Below are 19,507 nucleotides of genomic sequence, written 5' to 3'. Positions count from 1 at the left end.
CTAAAACCAGCCACCAAACCCAAGACCAACGGCCTGGAAACCAAGGTGTCTGACACCCACCGTTCTGCAAACTAAACAGCTTTTGTTTTTACAATCGTGCACATGCTCTGTCAGTGACAAACAGGGAGGAATGTAGTAATTCGGTCCATCTACCTCTAGACGGCACAGACTGTCATCTGGTGTAGAAGACTGTTTACACCTAAAGGAAGGGACCTTAACGGGCGAAGATCTGCTACTTGGCCTTGCAGCATCTCAAATAGATGAGCAGGCTGCATCCCTAATTGAAGATCTGGCACTTGGACTGGATGCTGCCATGATTGCAGCCTTTTCCATAACTAAGGCCCCATTTATGAAGCTATACGAAAGTATAGCTGAACAGTTGAAAAATCAAATCACAGTCATAGCCATGTTACATTAAAAAATGATCTTAGTTGAAGGGTTTATCTCGGACCTGCAGGGTTAATATGGACAAGAACACGGAACAAATTACCAACATCCTCCAGAGCATAATAGACCCCATAATAAAGGACAAAAACAAACAACGTTTTTTAGTGCTAAATCAGCAGAAAGCACAAATACCGGTCATGGTAATAGGTGACACCCCCCAAATACGGGCCAATGATGAACATCAGACTGAAGACAGATCTATTCTCGTTGAGAAAGTGACAATAAATCTACCACCTACAGCAAGGTTTGACAACGTAGTTCAACTGGAAGACAGCTCCACCATTCCACAGGAAGTATCAACGACTCTTCCGATTATTGGAGAAATCACTGCTGTGGCTAAACCCGATGATAGTCTCCACACTAGGGGATTAAAAAAAAGAAAACACAGAAGGATAGGACAGCTGCATCAAGTAAACAACTCGTTGCACCATACGCCAAGCAGTCATACCAAGTGAAACAAAAGAAAAATTATGAGATATTTTCAATGATACCTAAAATCTCTGGGAGAATTAAAGGTGCAGGATGGGTCACCGAACAGAAAAAGGGAAGCCCTAAAGACATTATTGCTGGATAAAGCCCCGTTAAATAGAAAGAGTGGAGTTGATGCAGGCAGTGGGACTGATATACTTATCAGGAACCTCAAGGATACTAATATGATAATGGCTGAAACAGCTAGAAGTGAGTTTGCAGAACAGACAATATGATCTAGCTAGGAGCATCACAAAAATCATCAAAGAATCCAAAAATAACTGATGAAGACGAAGGTGATAATCACCCTACCATTGTACCACAGCAGAGTAAACTAAATACTAGGAAGCGAAACACAGCGCAATATCAAAGGGGTAAAGACGAGATAGAGGATCTGCCAAATCTTTCTACGTACACTTATGATTCAGAAGAGGACACAGCGATCATAGACATGTCAGATCAGCATAAAACCAGATTCAGACTAGAAAGTCTGGTCGGCTCGAAGATGTACGAGTGCCGAAGAAGAAGAGGAGGACTTAGGCTGGCACACAGAGCCCGACCAAAATGACTCCCCAGGAATGCAATTGGTGAACGAGAGGAGCCCTGGGCGCAGGGCAAAGGAGGAACATTGAGAGTATAATGGGAGGTCAAACAAGACAAATCAGAAGACATTACCATCAGGGAAAGTAAGGGACGTGTTTAGGACCCTGGAACAAAAAAGACAAGATCAAGACGGGGTATAGAACGGGAAGTTAAAGGTCAAAAGATGGGGATCTCCCAACTAGATAAACGGCATGAGGCAGCTAACTCACCCACGCAACAACATGGAGAGAACAGAGTGAGGTTAGAAAGGATATTACGCCTAAATGATGCTCTCACACTAAACAGAGCAAATGCCCTTTGTCTATTCCATAGCCTGTCATCTATAAGGGTTATTCGCTTCACTGATCCCCACCTAATAGAATTTCCATAGGAATCAATGCAAAGAAAAAGTGGTGATCTACTTCTCATCAGCAAGCATTAAACAACTGTTATTAAGAGAAAGCTTGAAATTAACATCAGTGGGCTTTCTACTAAAGGAAGTGGAGCCAGATGTGGTGTGTTCGAAACAACCAATAGATTAAATTAACCAAAAGACCCCAAGAAGACACTCGCCACAGAGAGGGAGATTCCCCAGAGTTAACGTCATTAGTAGAAATCAGTAAGATTCCTTTCTAAAACGAGATCACAAAGTAGCGCAAAAGAGGTTATCGCCCCTCCTAATTGTTGTGGAAAACACTCCCCGAATTCAGGACTCGAGTGATGAAAAGTTCATCTGAAAGACAGCAGAAGAAAATGGAAGATGGCATTGGATAGCGGGTGCCTTGGCCTCTCGTTCATAATGCCATAATTTGATGCAAGATCCTGAGCAACAACATCTGGTGCTCAGAGTTGGACCACAAGGGGACATATGCACTTGTTTTGCAAGGGAGAAATGCTCTTTGAGCAGTATGATGTTATCTGTCTGCAGGAGACATGGCTAAGAGACACCCAATCCTCGAAGGTTTCACTGTTTATATAAACCCTGCCATAAAGGGTTTGATGGCTGGACTATTAACTGCTATAAACCACAAACGTGGCTTGAAAGCCCTTCTTGTGAAGAATAATCCTCCCTTAATTCAGACTACCTTACTATATAGGCCTGCAGGGGACTCTAAAAAAAGAACCGCACAGTTATGCAACCTTCACTGGAATGCAAACTCTAAGGTGGCAAAGAACTTTGAACAAAATGTCATGAAACAGATTGACAAAGCCAGGGTGAAATGTCTTAATATGAAAATAGTCGTGTGTGGCGATCTTAATATCCATTGTTTCGATGTTAACCGGTCTGATAAAAGATACTCCATCAAATTCAGGAGAAGCAGTTCAAAGAGGCATACAATTGAGGAAAGAACTAGTCCAGAGAAATATGAAAATCATCAACGGTTCCACAACTGGGGACGTACCCCCATATCCAACTTGGAAAAGGGGAGATGAGAAGCAGATCCTTGATTACATCTTCCTCTCAGATATGATAGGCTATAACACACTTAATACCCTTAGGTTTTGAAGCACGGACCCAGAGATCGAACCTGTGGTGCTCTGTGACATCTTGCTTGCAAGGCGAGCACGTTGCCCCTGAGCTATCCTGCCGAGGCAAACCAGAGAACATCAGATAAAACCTTAATATCATGGAAATTATACAAACTCTGTCCAGTGACCATAACATCTTCAGGATGTCTCTTTTTGGTAAGATCACAGTACAAGCAGCCCTCCAGAATAATTTAATTGGAATACATCCTGCAAGAAACAGATTAAGAATTACTCTCAGAACTATAAACTCTCTAAGAGCAACACTCAAAGATGCTACAATGCAAGCATCATTGGACTATCTGAGATTCCTGACTGCCTCCTGGGAAAAGAAAGGGTTAAGCACAAAAAAATCTTATTTCATCATCATAAATTCAACCCTGAGGTGCAGAAAAGGAAAAACACTGCTGAACACTTTAGAGAGATTGCACCGCAAAAAAACCTACAGCAGATTCCTTAGTGGCCCTCAAGATTGGGAAAAATTGGCAGAAACAACATAAGTTTGCATTAATTCCACAGGACGCCTAACATATGTTAAACTCAGTAAACTCCAAAAAGAGAGCAGACATGTGGTGATTCTCAACGCATTAAGTACACCACAGCATGCACTAATAGCCAACACGACCCCAGCAAGTGCATGTATTGCCCATTTCAGCATGCATTTTTATTAGCACGGATGGAAAAGGGGAAGAAGAAGAAGAGAGGACCCAACAGGCTGGTCATTTGAGACAAAAAAGGATGACATTACTGAATTAATAAGGACAGCTAGCAGTTCAAGAGTGGCAGGGCCGGATGGCCTGACGAATAAGATGCTTAAGGAAAATCCAGATCAATGGGCAAATTTAATGTACCACTTGTTTGACACCATCAAAGGAAGTAAAACAATCTCTAACTCTAAGTTAACATCAATCATAGTGCCAATCATTAGGAAGGGCGATAGATTGGCTCCAGTGAATTACAGGCCAATAGCCCTTCTCGATGTGATGGGAAAACATTTGTAGCACTGATACTCAAAAAATTGAATAAGTGGAGTACTAAGATGCATCATTTCGATCCTTGGCAGACCGTTTTTGTCAAGGAGACCGGAACATTTCTAAATCTGTTCCTGATTAACTATCTTAAGACGAGACCCATCCTTACCAAATATAACAAAATGTACATAGCATCAATAGACTTATCACAAGCCTTTGATCTGGTAAATCGCTCAAATTTGTGGTCTAAATTTAAACACTGGGGATGCCACAGGACTTAGAGAAGCCATTAAGGCCCTCCATTCTGACACCAAAATTCAAATAAGGCTGAACAAACAGGATGACCTGACAGATCTGATATTAACAACTATTGGCCTTAAGCAAGGTTGCTGCTTAGCACTTGCAATCTTCAATGTGTACCTGTCAGTCATAGGAGATGAATTTCAAAATATACAATGTTTTCCCCCAAGACTTCCGGAACACACTGGTGTTCTGTACACAAACAGGCTTCTGTACGCAGACGATTTAGTGATCATAGATCAAATATCAATCGGTCTGCAAAGACGACTGGACGCCCTGGTTTCATATGTAGCAGAAAACAGCCTGCGGATAAACGCTAGTAAATCGAGAATTTTGATCCTTGGCAGAAAGCCAGGGAGAAGGGCCAAGACCAAAGGATGGTTTATGGAAGGAGTAAAGATTATGGAAGTAAACTCAATGACATACCTAGGCATGTCGATAAATGACAGCATTATCGACTCCCACAGTGAGGTGAATTTAAGAACCAAAACAAAAACCATGGCAGTTCAGCTGAAAATGATAAGAACACGTTACTGCAAGTTCTCCCTCATTCCAGTCCTTTCATTTTATAGGGTGAAAGTGCTGCCTATCCTGACTTATGGGGCAGAGGCATCCCTCTGCTTGTCGTGGAAGGTATGGTTTATTCTTGAAGGCCTTTTCTGGAGATATATTCTCTCCTTGCCAAATTCTACACCGATTGCGATCATAAGGAGGGAACTAGGCTTAAATTCCATGTATGTGACAACTGCATGGAAAACTTTATCGTTCTACCGGAAGTGTCTTGCTCTACCAGTGGAAGGCGGTTTCTCTACTCTCAGATCAGCTTTATGAAACATAAAGGAACCAATCCTTACAGAGTAGTCCAACATATGCAAAGGAACGCTGGAGAGCTTGTGTTAGACAGAAAAAATACTACTTGAAAACCCGGACTATGTAACACACAAGCTCTATGACCAGAACTGGATTAACACTTTAGACTAGGTATCTAAATACAAGCTCAGTGGAAATGGCCTTACTGATTTGAGAAGGTGAGGCATAACTCTGCCTTATTTGGAAAAATTCCAAAGTCTGCGTCTACAATTTCTTAGATTGCGCCTTAACCTATACTCCACAAAGGAGAGACTGCAGATTAGGAAAACTGAAAATCTGAGAGGTTATGGTTGTAGACTCTATAAGCACAAACAAGAGACCTTATATCATTTGATAGTTAATTGTGTATGAGTCAAGGGCGCCAGAATTAACCTGGTGGGAATATTTTTCCATGATTTGCAGACTGTGTCTGAGATGGGCACATGGTCCCACATGATGCGAGGAGCAGGCATCTCACTCACATTTGCCTTGTTGGAATTAATTTCAGTCATTTTACAGAAGATTCAAGGAACATATCCAGTTATGAAATGAGGTCCAAAGAATTCTAAAAACTGTTATATGAAATGATCTATTATGGTTCTGCAATTGTCCTGGAGATGGGAAAAAGTTTTTATTTTTATTTTTTGAATCAATTCAAGTTATTTTTGTGTTTTACTGTTATGTTTGATTTTTGCTGCTGTGCTTTTTTTCTTTTGTGATTTTTATTGATCACTAGCAGAAAGGTTGTGTTTAAAAACCACATGCTACTAAAAACATTAAAACAATTAAGTATGAACCCCCAAGTTATCCTCCAAGTTCTTAGCACAGAGGAGCATTTAGGTCTGTAGCGCACTCGCTATAACTACAATATAGATAAACAAATAATGAAACAGAACGGATTAAAACAATGGGGTGGAATGTTGCTCAGTGGAATCCCCAGAGCTAACAAAGAGTGTCATACAAGCGTTTAGATTAAAAAAATAACATGATCTATGATATGATATGATAAGATATGGCATTTATAACGCGCCTATACACAAGTGTTTCGTGGCGCGACAAGGCAAGGGAGGGAGACAGAGGGAAGACAGACAGTGATCTTACTAGGCCAGGTGTCATTCAGATCACGCAAGTGCATGGGAAGGGGAGGGAGGAGAAGTGCATGGGGAAAGGGGAAGAGGACAGTGCAGTACAAGGGATAAGAAATAAATAACAATAGGTAAAACTAGGGCCAGCCGGTGGCAAGTGCAGGGAAAGTGCAGCCATCAGGTGTCAAGTGCTGGTAGTGGGACTGTAGGGATATAGAAACAGTCTCCAAGTGCTGGGGTTGCCTGGAAGGCAGTGCAGAAGTGCGACTGGAGGGAGGGGATACCTAGGCCCGAGATCAGAGGGTGGCCAGGTAACCAGTGCAATTTCAATGTCAGCCAGGAAGTCAGCAAGGGAGAGGAGGAGAAAAAGCAGAAGCAAAGAGAAAGGTTTTGAGGTGCTTCCGGAACCGAAGATGATCTCCTCAAGTTTCAGGGGGCTGGGGCGGCTGGTCCAGAGGGAGGCCCCAGCCGAAGAAAGAGATCTCCACCAACTCGTTGCTTGGAGAAGCGACTGACCCTGAGGGAGTTTCTATGCTTTATGTGTAGAATTGGTTGTGTCTTGTATAACAAAATCATGTATTTTGTTTTTCTGTCGTATTTTATAGGCTTATTGTGTAGATTTCTATATTTGTAATTAGAGCCCCTCAACCTATCTAGTAACCTGTGAATGAGTACCTTGCAGGGCTTTATGAATAATTGTTCTTTATATAAAATAGGAACATATGTTACAAATGATTTTCTGTTTTTAAAACGTCTTACATACAATTGATTGCAGTGGTTTGGTGGCACAATTTAGGATGAATGTACCTCTACTATTAAATAGAACAAAACAAGATAAAGATTTTACAACCACTCAGAGGAAACTGTTGTGGCACAGTGTAAGCAATATTTCTGACTACAAAGATGGCAATTGAGCCAATCTATTCACTAACACTTATTAGACACGTTGGGTTAATTTCCGAACCCGTTGTTTCCAATTAACATCCAAGCACTCCTACTTGCAATGAAACAATACAAACTGGGGAAACCAAAAGAGATGAGGATTACAAATTGGGTACTTGTGGAATTGCCTTTTGGAAATTGACCAGGCACGTGCTGCGTTGTACCTGTAAGAGATCCAAGTCTTCCAGGTTCGTGGTATCAGGAGCATTTTCTAGTAGAATTGCTGACATGACAGTCACATTTGTTTTCACCACCTCTAGTTCGCTGTATATTTTTCCAATCTGGGGAATTGGAGGAAAAATGCACTGTTAAAAAGCGCTCCATAATGGATATACAATCAAACCAATTTAGTCTTTATATAACTAACTATTGGAACCTTACTCTCTAAAGACGTTATTTCATGAATATATGTATTGTCATATAGGAAGACATGATGATTGCCCCTATTCACTATTGAAATATTTGGCATGACCATCAACACAACTTTCGTTCTAGGAACAAAGTGTGCAGGTGTGGAGTTTACAGATGCATTTCTGGGTGTGTATCCTTTGATAAACAAGCACTAATGTTCCCACCTGCACATTTCTTCTACTGCCCATTCAAGGACTGGAATTTGGGCATGCACCACCTCAAAGGCAGTCGGTAGGCCTGATTGTGAAATTAATGAATTATGAATGCACACTACCACATAGAGCCTTCACCTGTGTCACATGTGTCTGGTGCAAGTGAAAGTGCACAACACACCAATGTCCCAACAAATAACATGCATGTTAGGTCTTGCGACCTATTCAAAATAGTTAAGGAATTTCACAAGTATTTCTGAGGAACTTGAGAACCAGACTTTCATGACTCTATGTCTGCGGGTATAGTTTCATGCAGAAGGTGTGGAGAGTCCTGCTGTCCGCAGTAGGACATTGTGCATACACTGTGAGTCTTTTGTTAGGCAGGGGAAGCATGCATCTTCATGGTTTGCCATTATTTGGTGGTTGGCAGTAATTCTCCGGAAAGTCAATTGAATTGTGGGTTTGTGAACCGTGAATTGGTAGCTCAACTATGCTAATATTCTCATGGTTAATTCTACAAAATCTTGCTTAATATATTTCTGCAGTCCCTTAGTGTTAACACATCTTGGCTCATAACGGCAAATGTAACTTTTAACAAAAATGTAAATGTTTAATTGTGGGTAATTGTTCATTAGCTTGTGATCTCATAACGTATGAACTTTGTGCCCAGGATGTCATCAAGATATTTTGATGTAAAAGAAATGGAAAAATTTACTAAATCAGTGGAATTACCACAGACGTTAATTCCGCTGAAACCCCCTATGGGGTCCTAACAATATAGCGTTCCCCACTTAGTATCACATATAATGCCTTAGTACATTTATAAAAGACTTCTATTTGCATTCGTAAGTGCACATATTTGTAAGTTTCACATATTCTGAACGAAACATCATGCAGGTTAGTTTGCCTTGTGGAATATAATGCTTCATTTGAAAACAGGTGGCATTTTGTTTTATGAAATTACAGGTGAACATAGTATGTATGCTCTTTTAAAAAATACAGCTTTCCAGATAATGTACCAACTGGCGCTGATTCTTTGGCTTTCTCACACTTTTGCTCCCTATTATTTGCAGGGAATGTTGTCATTATGGATTTATCTCAAGAGTAGCTCTACATTTCACAGACTACACATTTGCTGTTTGCAAAGTTTGGTAATGTATGTTGTTTCAGAAGACTGAGGTACACTTTGCTTTAGATAAAAGTAGAACGTTTTATTTGTGAAACTAGCTTTTGACATCCTTGTTGTCAATTTACATTTGGTCAAGACCCAGTTCTTGGGCCTTCTCACATTTTCATATGTGCAGTTCCAATATTGATTCAAACTTCATGGGGAAATTGGCATCACTTGTTAGGGTCATCTCTCTGGTGAGAAGGTAACTACCTGCCTTTTACAGGGCACCTTTTCATGGTAATTGAAGAAAAACACAATACATGTGAAATAGCAAGTTATCATTGTAGCATTTCTTGCTTTAGATTCATGCAGTATAAATGACTTTGAATTGTTCGGAGTTAAAACACACTAGACAATAAGGAGAAAGGCAATTGGTTATGGAATTGGTAGAGATGGAACCTGTGTTAATAAGGTCCACTTTGAAAGATTTTGAGAACTGCTATATAAGCAACTACTATAGAAGCAACAACTTAAGCTTATATGAAATTACTGACAATTCAGGGGAAAGCTACTGCTGGCTTGCTACAGAATGTGAACCTAGGATTTCCAAGCTGTCCAAAGAGCTAACAGGTTAGGCGCCAAACCATTTAGGGGGTAATTCATAGAATTCAGCGCACAAGTGGCGCACAGAGTGCGCGTGCGAATCCCTGCGCCATCCGCGTGCGCTAAAATACATTTCCGCACACAGCGTATTCATGGATTCCAGCCACCAAAACCAGCCGTGGCGCACAGTGGCGTAGCGACCCAGCAGCAGCGCCAGTTATGCCCCCAAGAACGCCCCTTGCACAGGGAAAAGCCATCAAAATCCCCAATCCAGCGCAAAGGCCTGTGCTAACCCTGTACCAGCACGGCAAGCGGGGTACATGTATCACTGGGGTGCGCGGGAAGCTTCTCACGTGATTTCAGCTGGGTACGTGTATTACTGGGGTGCGCGGGAAGTTTCACACGCGATTGGCCCTGTGCGAGCGGGGTACGTTTATTACTGGGGTGCGCGGGAAGTTTCACACGCGATTGGCCCTGTGCGAGTGGGGTATGTGTATTACTGGGGTGCGCGGGAAGTTTCACACGCGATTTCAGCGGGGTACGTGTATTACTGGGGTGCGCGGGAAGTTTCACACGCGATTTCAGCTGGGTACGTGTATTACTGGGGTGTGCGGGAAGTTTCACACGCGATTTCAGCTGGGTACGTGTATTACTGGGGTGCGCGGGAAGTTTCACATGCGATTGGCCCTGTGCGAGCGGGGTACGTGTATTACTGGGGTGCGCGGGAAGTTTCACACGCAATTTCAGCTGGGTACGTGTATTACTGGGGTGCGCGGGAAGTTTCACACGCGATTGGCCCTGTGCGAGCAGGGTACGTGTATTACTGGGGTGCGCGGGAAGTTTCACACGCAATTTCAGCTCGGTACGTGTATTACTGGGGTGCGCGGGATGTTTCACACACGATTGGCCCTGTGCGAGCGGGGTACGTGTATTAGTGGGGTGTGCGGGAAGTTCCACACGTGATTGGCCCTGTGCGAGCGGGGTATGTGTATTACTGGGGTGCGTGGGAAGTTTCACACGCGATTTCAGCTGGGTACGTGTATTACTGGGGTGCGCGGGAAGTTTCACACGCGATTTCAGCTGGGTACGTGTATTACTGGGGTGCCAGGGAGTCCCACACGCGATTGGCCCTGTGCGAGCGGGGTACGTGTATTACTGGGGTGCGCGGGAAGTTCCACACGCGATTGGCCCTGTGCGAGCGGGTTACGTGTATTACTGGGGTGCGCGGGAAGTTTCACACGCGATTGGCCCTGTGCGAGCGGGGTACGTGTATTACTGGGGTGCGCGGGAAGTTTCACACGCGATTTCAGCTGGGTACATGTATTACTGGGGTGCGCGGGAAGTTTCACACATGATTTCAGCTGGGTATGTGTATTACTGGGGTGCGCGGGAAGTTTCACATGCGATTTCAGCTGGGTACGTGTATTACTGGGGTGCGCGGGAACTTTCACACGCGATTTCAGCTTGGTACGTGTATTACTGGGGTGCGCGGGAAGTTTCACACGCAATTTCAGCTGGGTACGTGTATTACTGGGGTGCGCGGGAAGTTTCACACGCGATTGGCCCTGTGCGAGCAGGGTACGTGTATTACTGGGGTGCGCGGGAAGTTTCACACGCGATTTCAGCTGGGTACGTGTATTACTGGGGTGCGCGGGAAGTTTCACACGCGATTTCAGCAGGGTACGTGTATTACTAGGGTGCCGGGGAGTCCCACACGCGATTGGCCCTGTGCAAGCGGGGTACATGTATTACTGTGGTGCGCGGGAAGTTCCACACCCGATTGGCCCTGTGCGAGCGGGGTACGTGTATTACTGGGGTGCGCGGGAAGTTTCACACGCGATTTTAGCTAGGTACGTGTATTAGTGGGGTGCGCGGGAAGTTTCACACGCAATTTCAGCTGGGTATGTGTATTACTGGGGTGCCGGGGAGTCCCACACGTGATTTGGCAGTGTGGGTCCTCCCAGGTGTTCCCTGTCCCCCCTCCACGGCCCCTGCAGGCAGCCCACACCACAGGGGACTACCCTGCATCCCTGGTCATGTCCCGCAGGCAGCACACCCAACATGGCCATGCCCCTCAGCAAAGGCACATGTCTGCTTGCACTACTGAACACCAACTCATGTTTCCTTGCACCCCTACCCCCCAGCATTGCGAGGCACCTGCCAGCAGGCCCCCACTCATGTCCCACTCATGTCCACCTGCACCCCCACCCCCCAGCATTGCGAGGCACCTGCCAGCAGGCCCCCACTCATGTCCCACTCATGTCCCCCTGCACCCCCACCCCCCAGCATTGCGAGGCACCTGCCAGCAGGCCCCCACTCATGTCCCACTCATGCCCCCCTACACCCCCACCCCCCAGCATTGCGAGGCACCTGCCAGCAGGCCCCCACTCATGTCCCACTCATGTCCCCCTGCACCCCCAGCCCCCAGCATTGCGAGGCACCTGCCAGCAGGCCCCCACTCATGTCCCACTCATGTCCCCCTGCACTCCCACCACCCAGCATTGCGAAGCACCTGCCAGCAGGCCCCCACTCATGTCCCACTCATGTCCCACTGCACCCCCACCCCCCAGCATTGCGAGGCACCTGCCAGCAGGCCCCCACTCATGTCCCACTCATGTCCCCCTGCACCCCCACCCCCCAGCATTGCGAGGCACCTGCCAGCAGGCCCCCGCTCATGTCCCAATCATGTCCCCCTGCACTCCCACCCCCCAGCATTGCGAGGCACCTGCCAGCAGGCCCCCACTCATGTCCCACTCATGTCTCCCTGCACCCCCACCCCCCAGCATTGTGGGGCACCTGCCAGCAGGCCCTGACACATGTCCCCCAGCCAACACGTCATCATAATCTAGATCCCTGGCCCTTATGGGCAGCCTCCACATGCCAAACACCCACCCAAGTATTGCATCCACCCACTCAGAATTGCCAATTACATGATACAACCCCAATTGCAAGTATGTAAATGAACACATGTCCCTCACATACACAAAATGGGTGTAAGTGAATGTCAAAACCCATATCATGACATGCATGAAACCAATGATATGATACTACACATTGAAGCTTGATGAAAAAAATGAATTAAAAGCAACATAAATGGGATTAAAAATAAACAAACGACAATGGGAATTAAAAACAAAAAAGCAGCATGTCCGTAAAATAATGAAAAACCACAAATCATAATCCAAAGGAAAGGTGTCCAAAGTCACAGTTCAAAAAAGTACATCCAAGGGAAAATCAAAACCAAAAACCATTGCTCCATGGGTAAATCAAAAAAAAAAAACATAATCTAACAGTCAACTATATACAGATAAACAATCCAGGGTCCATGATCCCAACTGAAGAAATGAAACCTATCTAAAAATACTACGTAATAAAAAAACTATATACAAAAATGTTGGACATTGTCCAAAAGGTCCAAAATCAAGAAAAAAGCAAAGGAAACCTAACACTAACTACATAACTATTTACAAGGGCAGCGGGTTAGTCCAATGGCTCACTGGATGTTGTCATGGGCCAGGGCATCATCGAACTCCTGTTCAATGGCTTGGAGGCGGGCATGTTCCCTGGCCCCGAGGTCTCGCAGGGATAAAGCAGTGTCCAGCTCCAACTCCCTGCGAAGATCCTCGAGGCACTCAGCCCGCCTCAGCGCCCTCCGCATGGAGTTCTCCGCCCTGACCATTGTGAGCCGTTCCTCTCTGCCCGCTGCCGCCCCGCGCCTATCTGCTGGCCCAACCGCTCCCACACGGAAGCCACTCCCATTCCAGGGTTCTCCTGCCCTCCGGCCGATGCCTGCACCCCTGATGTTGATGGCCCCAAGCCATGATGCCTCCCACATCGAGCCTGCCGCTGCCTCCGACGCAACTGCCTGTGCCAGCACGACGGCATCCAGGCTGATGGAATCCACCGACGCCGTTGTGCACGTGCCCTGCCCGATGATGCCGTCACATCCTCCATCTGCTGGGGTCCAGTTGCTGGTGTGTCCACCCCTGCTGGACCTCCGACTCCCGACTGTGGCAGGGATGGGATCCCCACCGAGTTGGCTGCATTGGTCGGGGCAGGCCCACAGGGGGCCCTGGTGGCATCTGGGCCGGAAGACGGCATGGAGAACGACTGGCGCATAGCCTCCACAGAGGAGGAGAGGGTCGCCAAAGTGCCCGACACATGTACGAGACCTCCGACCACGACCGCTCCCAACTGGGCCACGTTGGCACGGTGCTCTTGGTGATGACGTGTGTGCTCCCCCTGGGAAGCACGCACCTCATCACGAATGACACCCGTGCGCAACACAACACCAATCAGGACCTTCTCCATACGGCCAGAGGTCCCCTCGTCTGCAGGTGGAGGGGAGTCAGATGACGTGGACATCCCCCCTACCTGCGGATGGGCCTGGGATGGGACATCCCTGCTGGTGCATGGTGGTGCAGTCACAGTGTCAGGGACAGTGACATGCACAGGCACCTCCACAGCGACCTGTGCTGCCTCCTGCCCCTGCCCCTGGACTGCACCACTTGCACCAGCAGGGATACCCCCACCAGGCCCCATGTGCGGCTCAGTAGCGGCCTCCTCCTCCTCTGTGGAAACCACCAACCTGGATGGCTCCACACCGTCTTCCGCCGTTGCAAGCCCCTGTGGGGGCTCACCCACCCCTTCCGCTGCAGCCGTGGGGGCATCCCCGCTGCTTTGCTCCACAGCGCCGTCTCCGCCCTCTTCTTCACTTTGCGCTGTGTAGAGGGAGACATAGAACACAAGCATCAGGGTACTGTACAATGGTCCCCTAGACAGGAAGCAATAGCAGATGAGTGGCACTGTCAAAGATCACTTCCATCATGTCCCTCCACAACACATGGGTCAGTGCAGGCAAAACACATGCAGTAACAGGCATGGCGCATGCTATGGACATAAGCAAACATGTCCAAGGGACTCTTGGAACATACAATCTTGTTTTTGAACTCACATGCATCATGGGTCATGCCTATCACATTCACACACTTCACCGTACTTTCATCCATCTGGACTCGTACACCCCAGACACAGTGGATGCAAGGATAGCTAGGCTGCATCAGTGGATCTGAACATTGACACAGACATGTGTCATGCATCCATGGCATTCACAAGTCACAGACACGCAGGTCAGACACACAGACATGGAAACCATACATGTACATGGCATCATCACCCATCCCTCACCCCCACACATGTCCAGGAACAGAGACGGGCATGCTCTCATGTGTCCATTCCGCATAGGGCTCCCCATGTAGCATTTAAACACATACACCAACCCTGTGCTTCACACATTACTGGTCTCACATGCATGACCATGATGTCCCTGCACATACACATGCGTACATGGCCTATGTCACACATACAGGCAAGTATCAGACAACCAGCACACTGCAACATGCCCTGTCTCACACAGCAATGCCTGGCCACTTACCGCTCGACTCCAGACGGGTCTGCCTCTCAAGGACCTGGACGTGGAGCGCTGGGGATATGCGTTCCAGGACCCTCATCTGATCTTCCAACAAGCGGCCCCGGCGCCCCTTAGCATCCGCTGCCTTCAAGAGGTGCTGGGCCTTGTTGAGGGTCCTGGACCTGAAGTCCTCTCAGCGCTTCTTGACATGATGTAATAGTCGGACTGCCACCCCCTCCGCGTTGATGGCAGTCACGATGTCCGTCCAGATCCTGTCCCGTCCATCCTTGTCGGCGCGTGATGATCCAAAGAGGGCATCATAATGCCCCAGGACATGCTCCACCAGGACACCAACTTCCTTCTGACTGAAGCTGGTGGCCCTCTGCCCCTCTGGCTGGGGGTCGCCAGTGGTCTCGTTTGGTGTTTGCCCCGACATGGCGACCCCCGAGGCAGGCGTGGGTGGGCAACTGGGTCCTGGGACTGGGCTGTGGAGCAATGGTATCCCAGTCGGGAGTCTTCTGTTCCAGCAGGGGTGGACACAGCAACTGGACCCCTGCAGATGGCTGATGTGCAGGCACCAAATGGTAGGGCACGGTGGCAGCAGCCAGGCAGGCAGGCAGCAGCAGGTGGCTCATGGGAGGCTGCTCAGGGCTCTGGGGGGCAGTAATTCGGCCTTTTGGGCAGGAGCGTGGTCTTCCGTGTGCTTACGCGTGGCCAGCTTGATACAGAGTGATTTGGCACGTGAAAATTCTGCACGTCAGCGTGTAATTCGAGGAAAGGCCCTTAGCGCGTAAGCGCGTCTGCACGCATACACAATTTCATTGGACAGAAGGCCCTTCAAGCGCAAGCGCCTCTGTGATGTGATGCGCGCAGGCGTGCATGGGCGTTTCAGCGCACGTGAAAAACTGCACGTCCGCGTGGGAATGCATGTAATCCGAGGAAAGGACCCATGCACGTAAGTGATGTGACGTGTGCGGGCGTTTCCCCCAGCACGGGTTAAAGGTGAACAGGGGCAGCAGTTTGCTGTACGTGCCTTTCGTGGAGACCGACGTGTGTTGCTGCTTCCTGTTGTTTCGCGCGCCATCACAACTTCACAGCTATCAAGGACGTATCTCTTCTTTTGACGGGGGTATTGGCTACGCGTGTTTTTCTGCATCGCGCTGTTAGACGGTGAGTCGCACACGCTATTTTTCCCACTGCGGGTGCCCCTGTGTATCGCACCTATTTTCGAGGTCATAGTAGCCTGCGTGTCCCACGCGTACGCATTATTCGTGTTACTGGGTGCCACCGTGTACTGCGGGAGGTTGATTCCACGCACGTAGGCTGCAGGGTTGCGTGCATGGTTTTACTGCAGTTTTGGGGTGCCTGAGCGTTGCGTGACCCGTCACTACATCACCGGGGTCACATACAGCCTTGCAGGTGCAGTGGGGCTGTTAACATCTTGCTTCCCACCCCCTTCACCCCAATTGCCCAGGTCAATTGTGGTGTACACCTCCCATTGGCACTACTCCATCTGTGCCGGCACTACTACATCTGTGCCATGGTTGGGAGGACACCAAAGGTGAGGGGCGCCTCAGCTGGGCGTACTCCTCATGGCGGGCGTGGTCGGGGACGTGGCCGTGGTGAGCAGGTAGTAGGGGGACTCCAGGGTGTCCAGGGCAGCCACAGAGGGGGAAGAGGCAGGGGTGCGCCACTTGAGCACAATGTTGTGCCATGTGTCAGTGCAGTCATGCCACCACCCCCTGTGGTTCCGGGGGATGCAGCTTCTGCATCTGGCACTGGCGCCCGTATGACCCGGCAATCCATTCAATCGACTGCCACGGGCCCAAGGGTAGTGGTAACTGCAGGTGCAGCTGTGGACACCGCTACCCAGGCTCAGGGTCTGCCAGCGCAGGCTGCGTTGGCACTTGAGGAGCCCTTGGTAGATTTCCAACAGGCCAGCAGGGAAACCATAGGGGCAGGCAGGGCTGCTCAGACCAAGACACGTGTCCCTGGGGCAGTTATGTCATCTGCTGCCCTGAACAGCCGGGTGTTGGCAAGTGCAGGGGCAGATGCACCCAACAACACCCCGGTTGTGAGTCTGCCAATCAGGACCGTTGCAGTCAATGACCCTGCCACTGCGGGTGTTGCTGCGCAGGGTCCATTAGAGGGCACCCAGATGCCACTGACACAAGTCAGGCCTTTGGTCGTCCCTCCACCTGCCACTCCCTTGGCTCAATCCACCGAACCCACTGGCCATACTGGTCAGGGCGGCATTAGCCAGCCAGGGTCTGCACCACAGTCCAAGAGGAGGAAGGTTGCACCTGCAGCACAGGCTGACACCCCACACACAGCCACGACCTCCTGCAGTTCGAGGAAGAAGCCTTTCTGCAAGCAGGAACTGGACTTCCTCATGGACTACGTGCGGGGCCACAGCAGTGACATGCTAGTGGGTGCCAATAGTCAGACTACGGCTACCCACCGTGACACCCACTGGAAGCATGTTGCGGAACATGTCAGTTCATTCGGCCATGAGGTGCGCACGGCGCAAGAGTGCAAAAAGCGTTGGAATGACATCAAACGCAGCACTAAGGCTAAGCGTGCCTGTAATTACAACTTGACTCTGGTGACTGGCGGTGGGCCTGCACCAGAGGAGGAAGAGCTCACTCTGCATGAGGCACTCGTTGCGGAGTTCATACCACCTGAATTGGTCGAAGGAGTGGGAGAGATGCCGGACTTTGATGCCCAGTCCAGTGAGTGTTGATGCATGTTTGTTGAGGACGTGTGTGTTTCACTTGTGGGATGTGTTGTGCATGATTGCTACTACATGTGACTTGTACATGGTTCTGATGTGTAAGTAATGCAATGCTTCTGTGATGCATGTCTGCTCTGCTGGATGGTGGACATGTGGAGCAGACGGGGACTGTCGGCATCACCACTATTGCACCCTACTGACATGCTGGTTACAAGTATGCCCCTCCGGTCCATGTTCCAGCTCACTGGCCCTTCTGCATGTGGCGTGGGGTGACCTTCCTCTCAGCCCAGGCACAATGTCATTGCATGACTGACGTGCATGTCTCCTCTGCCTGCATGCGGGGACTCCATGTAGGCATGCTCCCTTGCCCCTCCTCTGCCACTCTGCACCCCAGTTCCACCTTTGCACTGGTCTGCTTCAATCTTGCCAATGTGTACTTTCCTGTTCATGAGTCCTGTGTAGATGCTAACTTCCAGCATACAATCTGCCAGACATATGCCGTGTGGTACAGCCTCAGTACTTGATGCAGGGTATCTCACTTGTACTGTGCATAGGTCAGATGTCCCGCAGGGACATGAGTGCCCATTCATGCTCCATGTGCATTGCACGCATGCCCCTATGTGTACTTAACTGGATGATCACTGTAATACTAAAAGTCCTGGGTGACATACATTGCATGGCATCTGATCAGCCTTCCCATGTCAACTGTGGGTCAGCACTGCGTTGCACACATGTTTATGGTCTGACAATCTGTGTGGCTCACAGGCCTCAGCCTGTTTAATGGCCAATGACTATGTCCAACTGTTGTAGTGTCTTCTTCACACGTGGGCGGCCTCCAGAGTTTTCATAATGTGTCCTGCTTACTGTCCCATCATCATTTGCAGTGTTGTCACTTGAATCACATTAAGCTGTTGATACCAGTCAACACTGCCTGTCAATACACAGGTCTATGGTCAGCCTTTTGATACCATGCTAGGCATCCCTGCTTTTGTACTTGTGTGGCGGGGTGCTTGGCTTCTAGATATGCTACACATTGAATGCACAATGCACGTGATGCCTGAATTTGACCTTCCACTGCCTTCACATTTCCTGACACACACCATGGAGTCCTTGTACATGTAGGTAGTGAGTGGCGTACACATTATCTGCACTGCATAGACCCACTTCCATGGAAACTGCCACCTTTCAACAGGTCTGATCACAGAAGCAATTCAAAGTTGACCCAGCATGCATGCCAGGTTATATGTTGTGTGTCACATGTCTGCCTGATGTGTTTGTTGTCGGTGTGTGTGTGTGTTGTGTGCTTCTGACATGTGTAGTGACCTTTTTTCTCTCTATTTTTCAGATGATGACGCAATGAAGCCGGAGGATGGTGTTGTCATGCCAGACACAGGGTTGTTACCACTACATCAACCCGGCACAAGTGGGGGTCGTGGGGTGGTAGGCCACGAAAACCTCCAAGTGCTACAGTCCATCTTGTCTCTGGCTGCCTATGAGTCCAGCCTTGATGACGACTCTGACGTCCATGTCGAGTTGGATGAGCATCAAGTCCATGTGTCAGGGGTGAGCGATTCTGATGTGGACACTCCTCTGTCCGCAACACCTGCACTGAGGGATCAGACAGTCTTGGTTCCTCCGCCCGTGGTGGATCCGGACGCAGGGTCACCCTCCACACCAGTCACTGATGTGCCTGGGACATCACGTTGTCGGGGGCATGTAGTCGTGCAGCCGCGGGCGGTGCCAACACAGCCAGGACACCCGGTCCTTGGGTCCCACAGGGGTCAAGCCCAGCAACGCGGTCGCCGCGCGCAACCACAGTATACTGAGTGGGAGCAAGACATGACTGCCAATTCAGAACGGCAGGGGGCAGCAATGGAGAACATCGCTGACAGCATGGAGCGTGTGGCCCGATCTG

The 19,507-nt window shown here is 48.7% G+C and overlaps 1 protein-coding gene across 2 annotated transcripts in view; it reads right to left on the bottom strand.

Moving 5' to 3' along the window:
- TOM1L1 (target of myb1 like 1 membrane trafficking protein) overlaps positions 1–19,507 on the bottom strand; it is a 1,067,055-nt gene that overhangs the window by 550,646 nt on the left and 496,902 nt on the right. For both annotated transcript variants that reach the window (XM_069654924.1, XM_069654925.1), the window contains one exon: positions 7,336–7,452. In XM_069654924.1, coding sequence (XP_069511025.1) covers positions 7,336–7,452 — 117 coding nt within the window. The remainder of the gene's footprint in view (positions 1–7,335; positions 7,453–19,507) is intronic.

Source organism: Ambystoma mexicanum, chromosome 3q (assembly GCF_040938575.1).
Source record: "Ambystoma mexicanum isolate Mex_15411 chromosome 3q, UKY_AmexF1_1, whole genome shotgun sequence".
NCBI lineage: Eukaryota > Metazoa > Chordata > Amphibia > Caudata > Ambystomatidae > Ambystoma > Ambystoma mexicanum.
The sequence above is the reverse complement of the archived record's forward strand: the minus strand, read 5'-3'. Positions and strand labels throughout refer to the sequence as shown.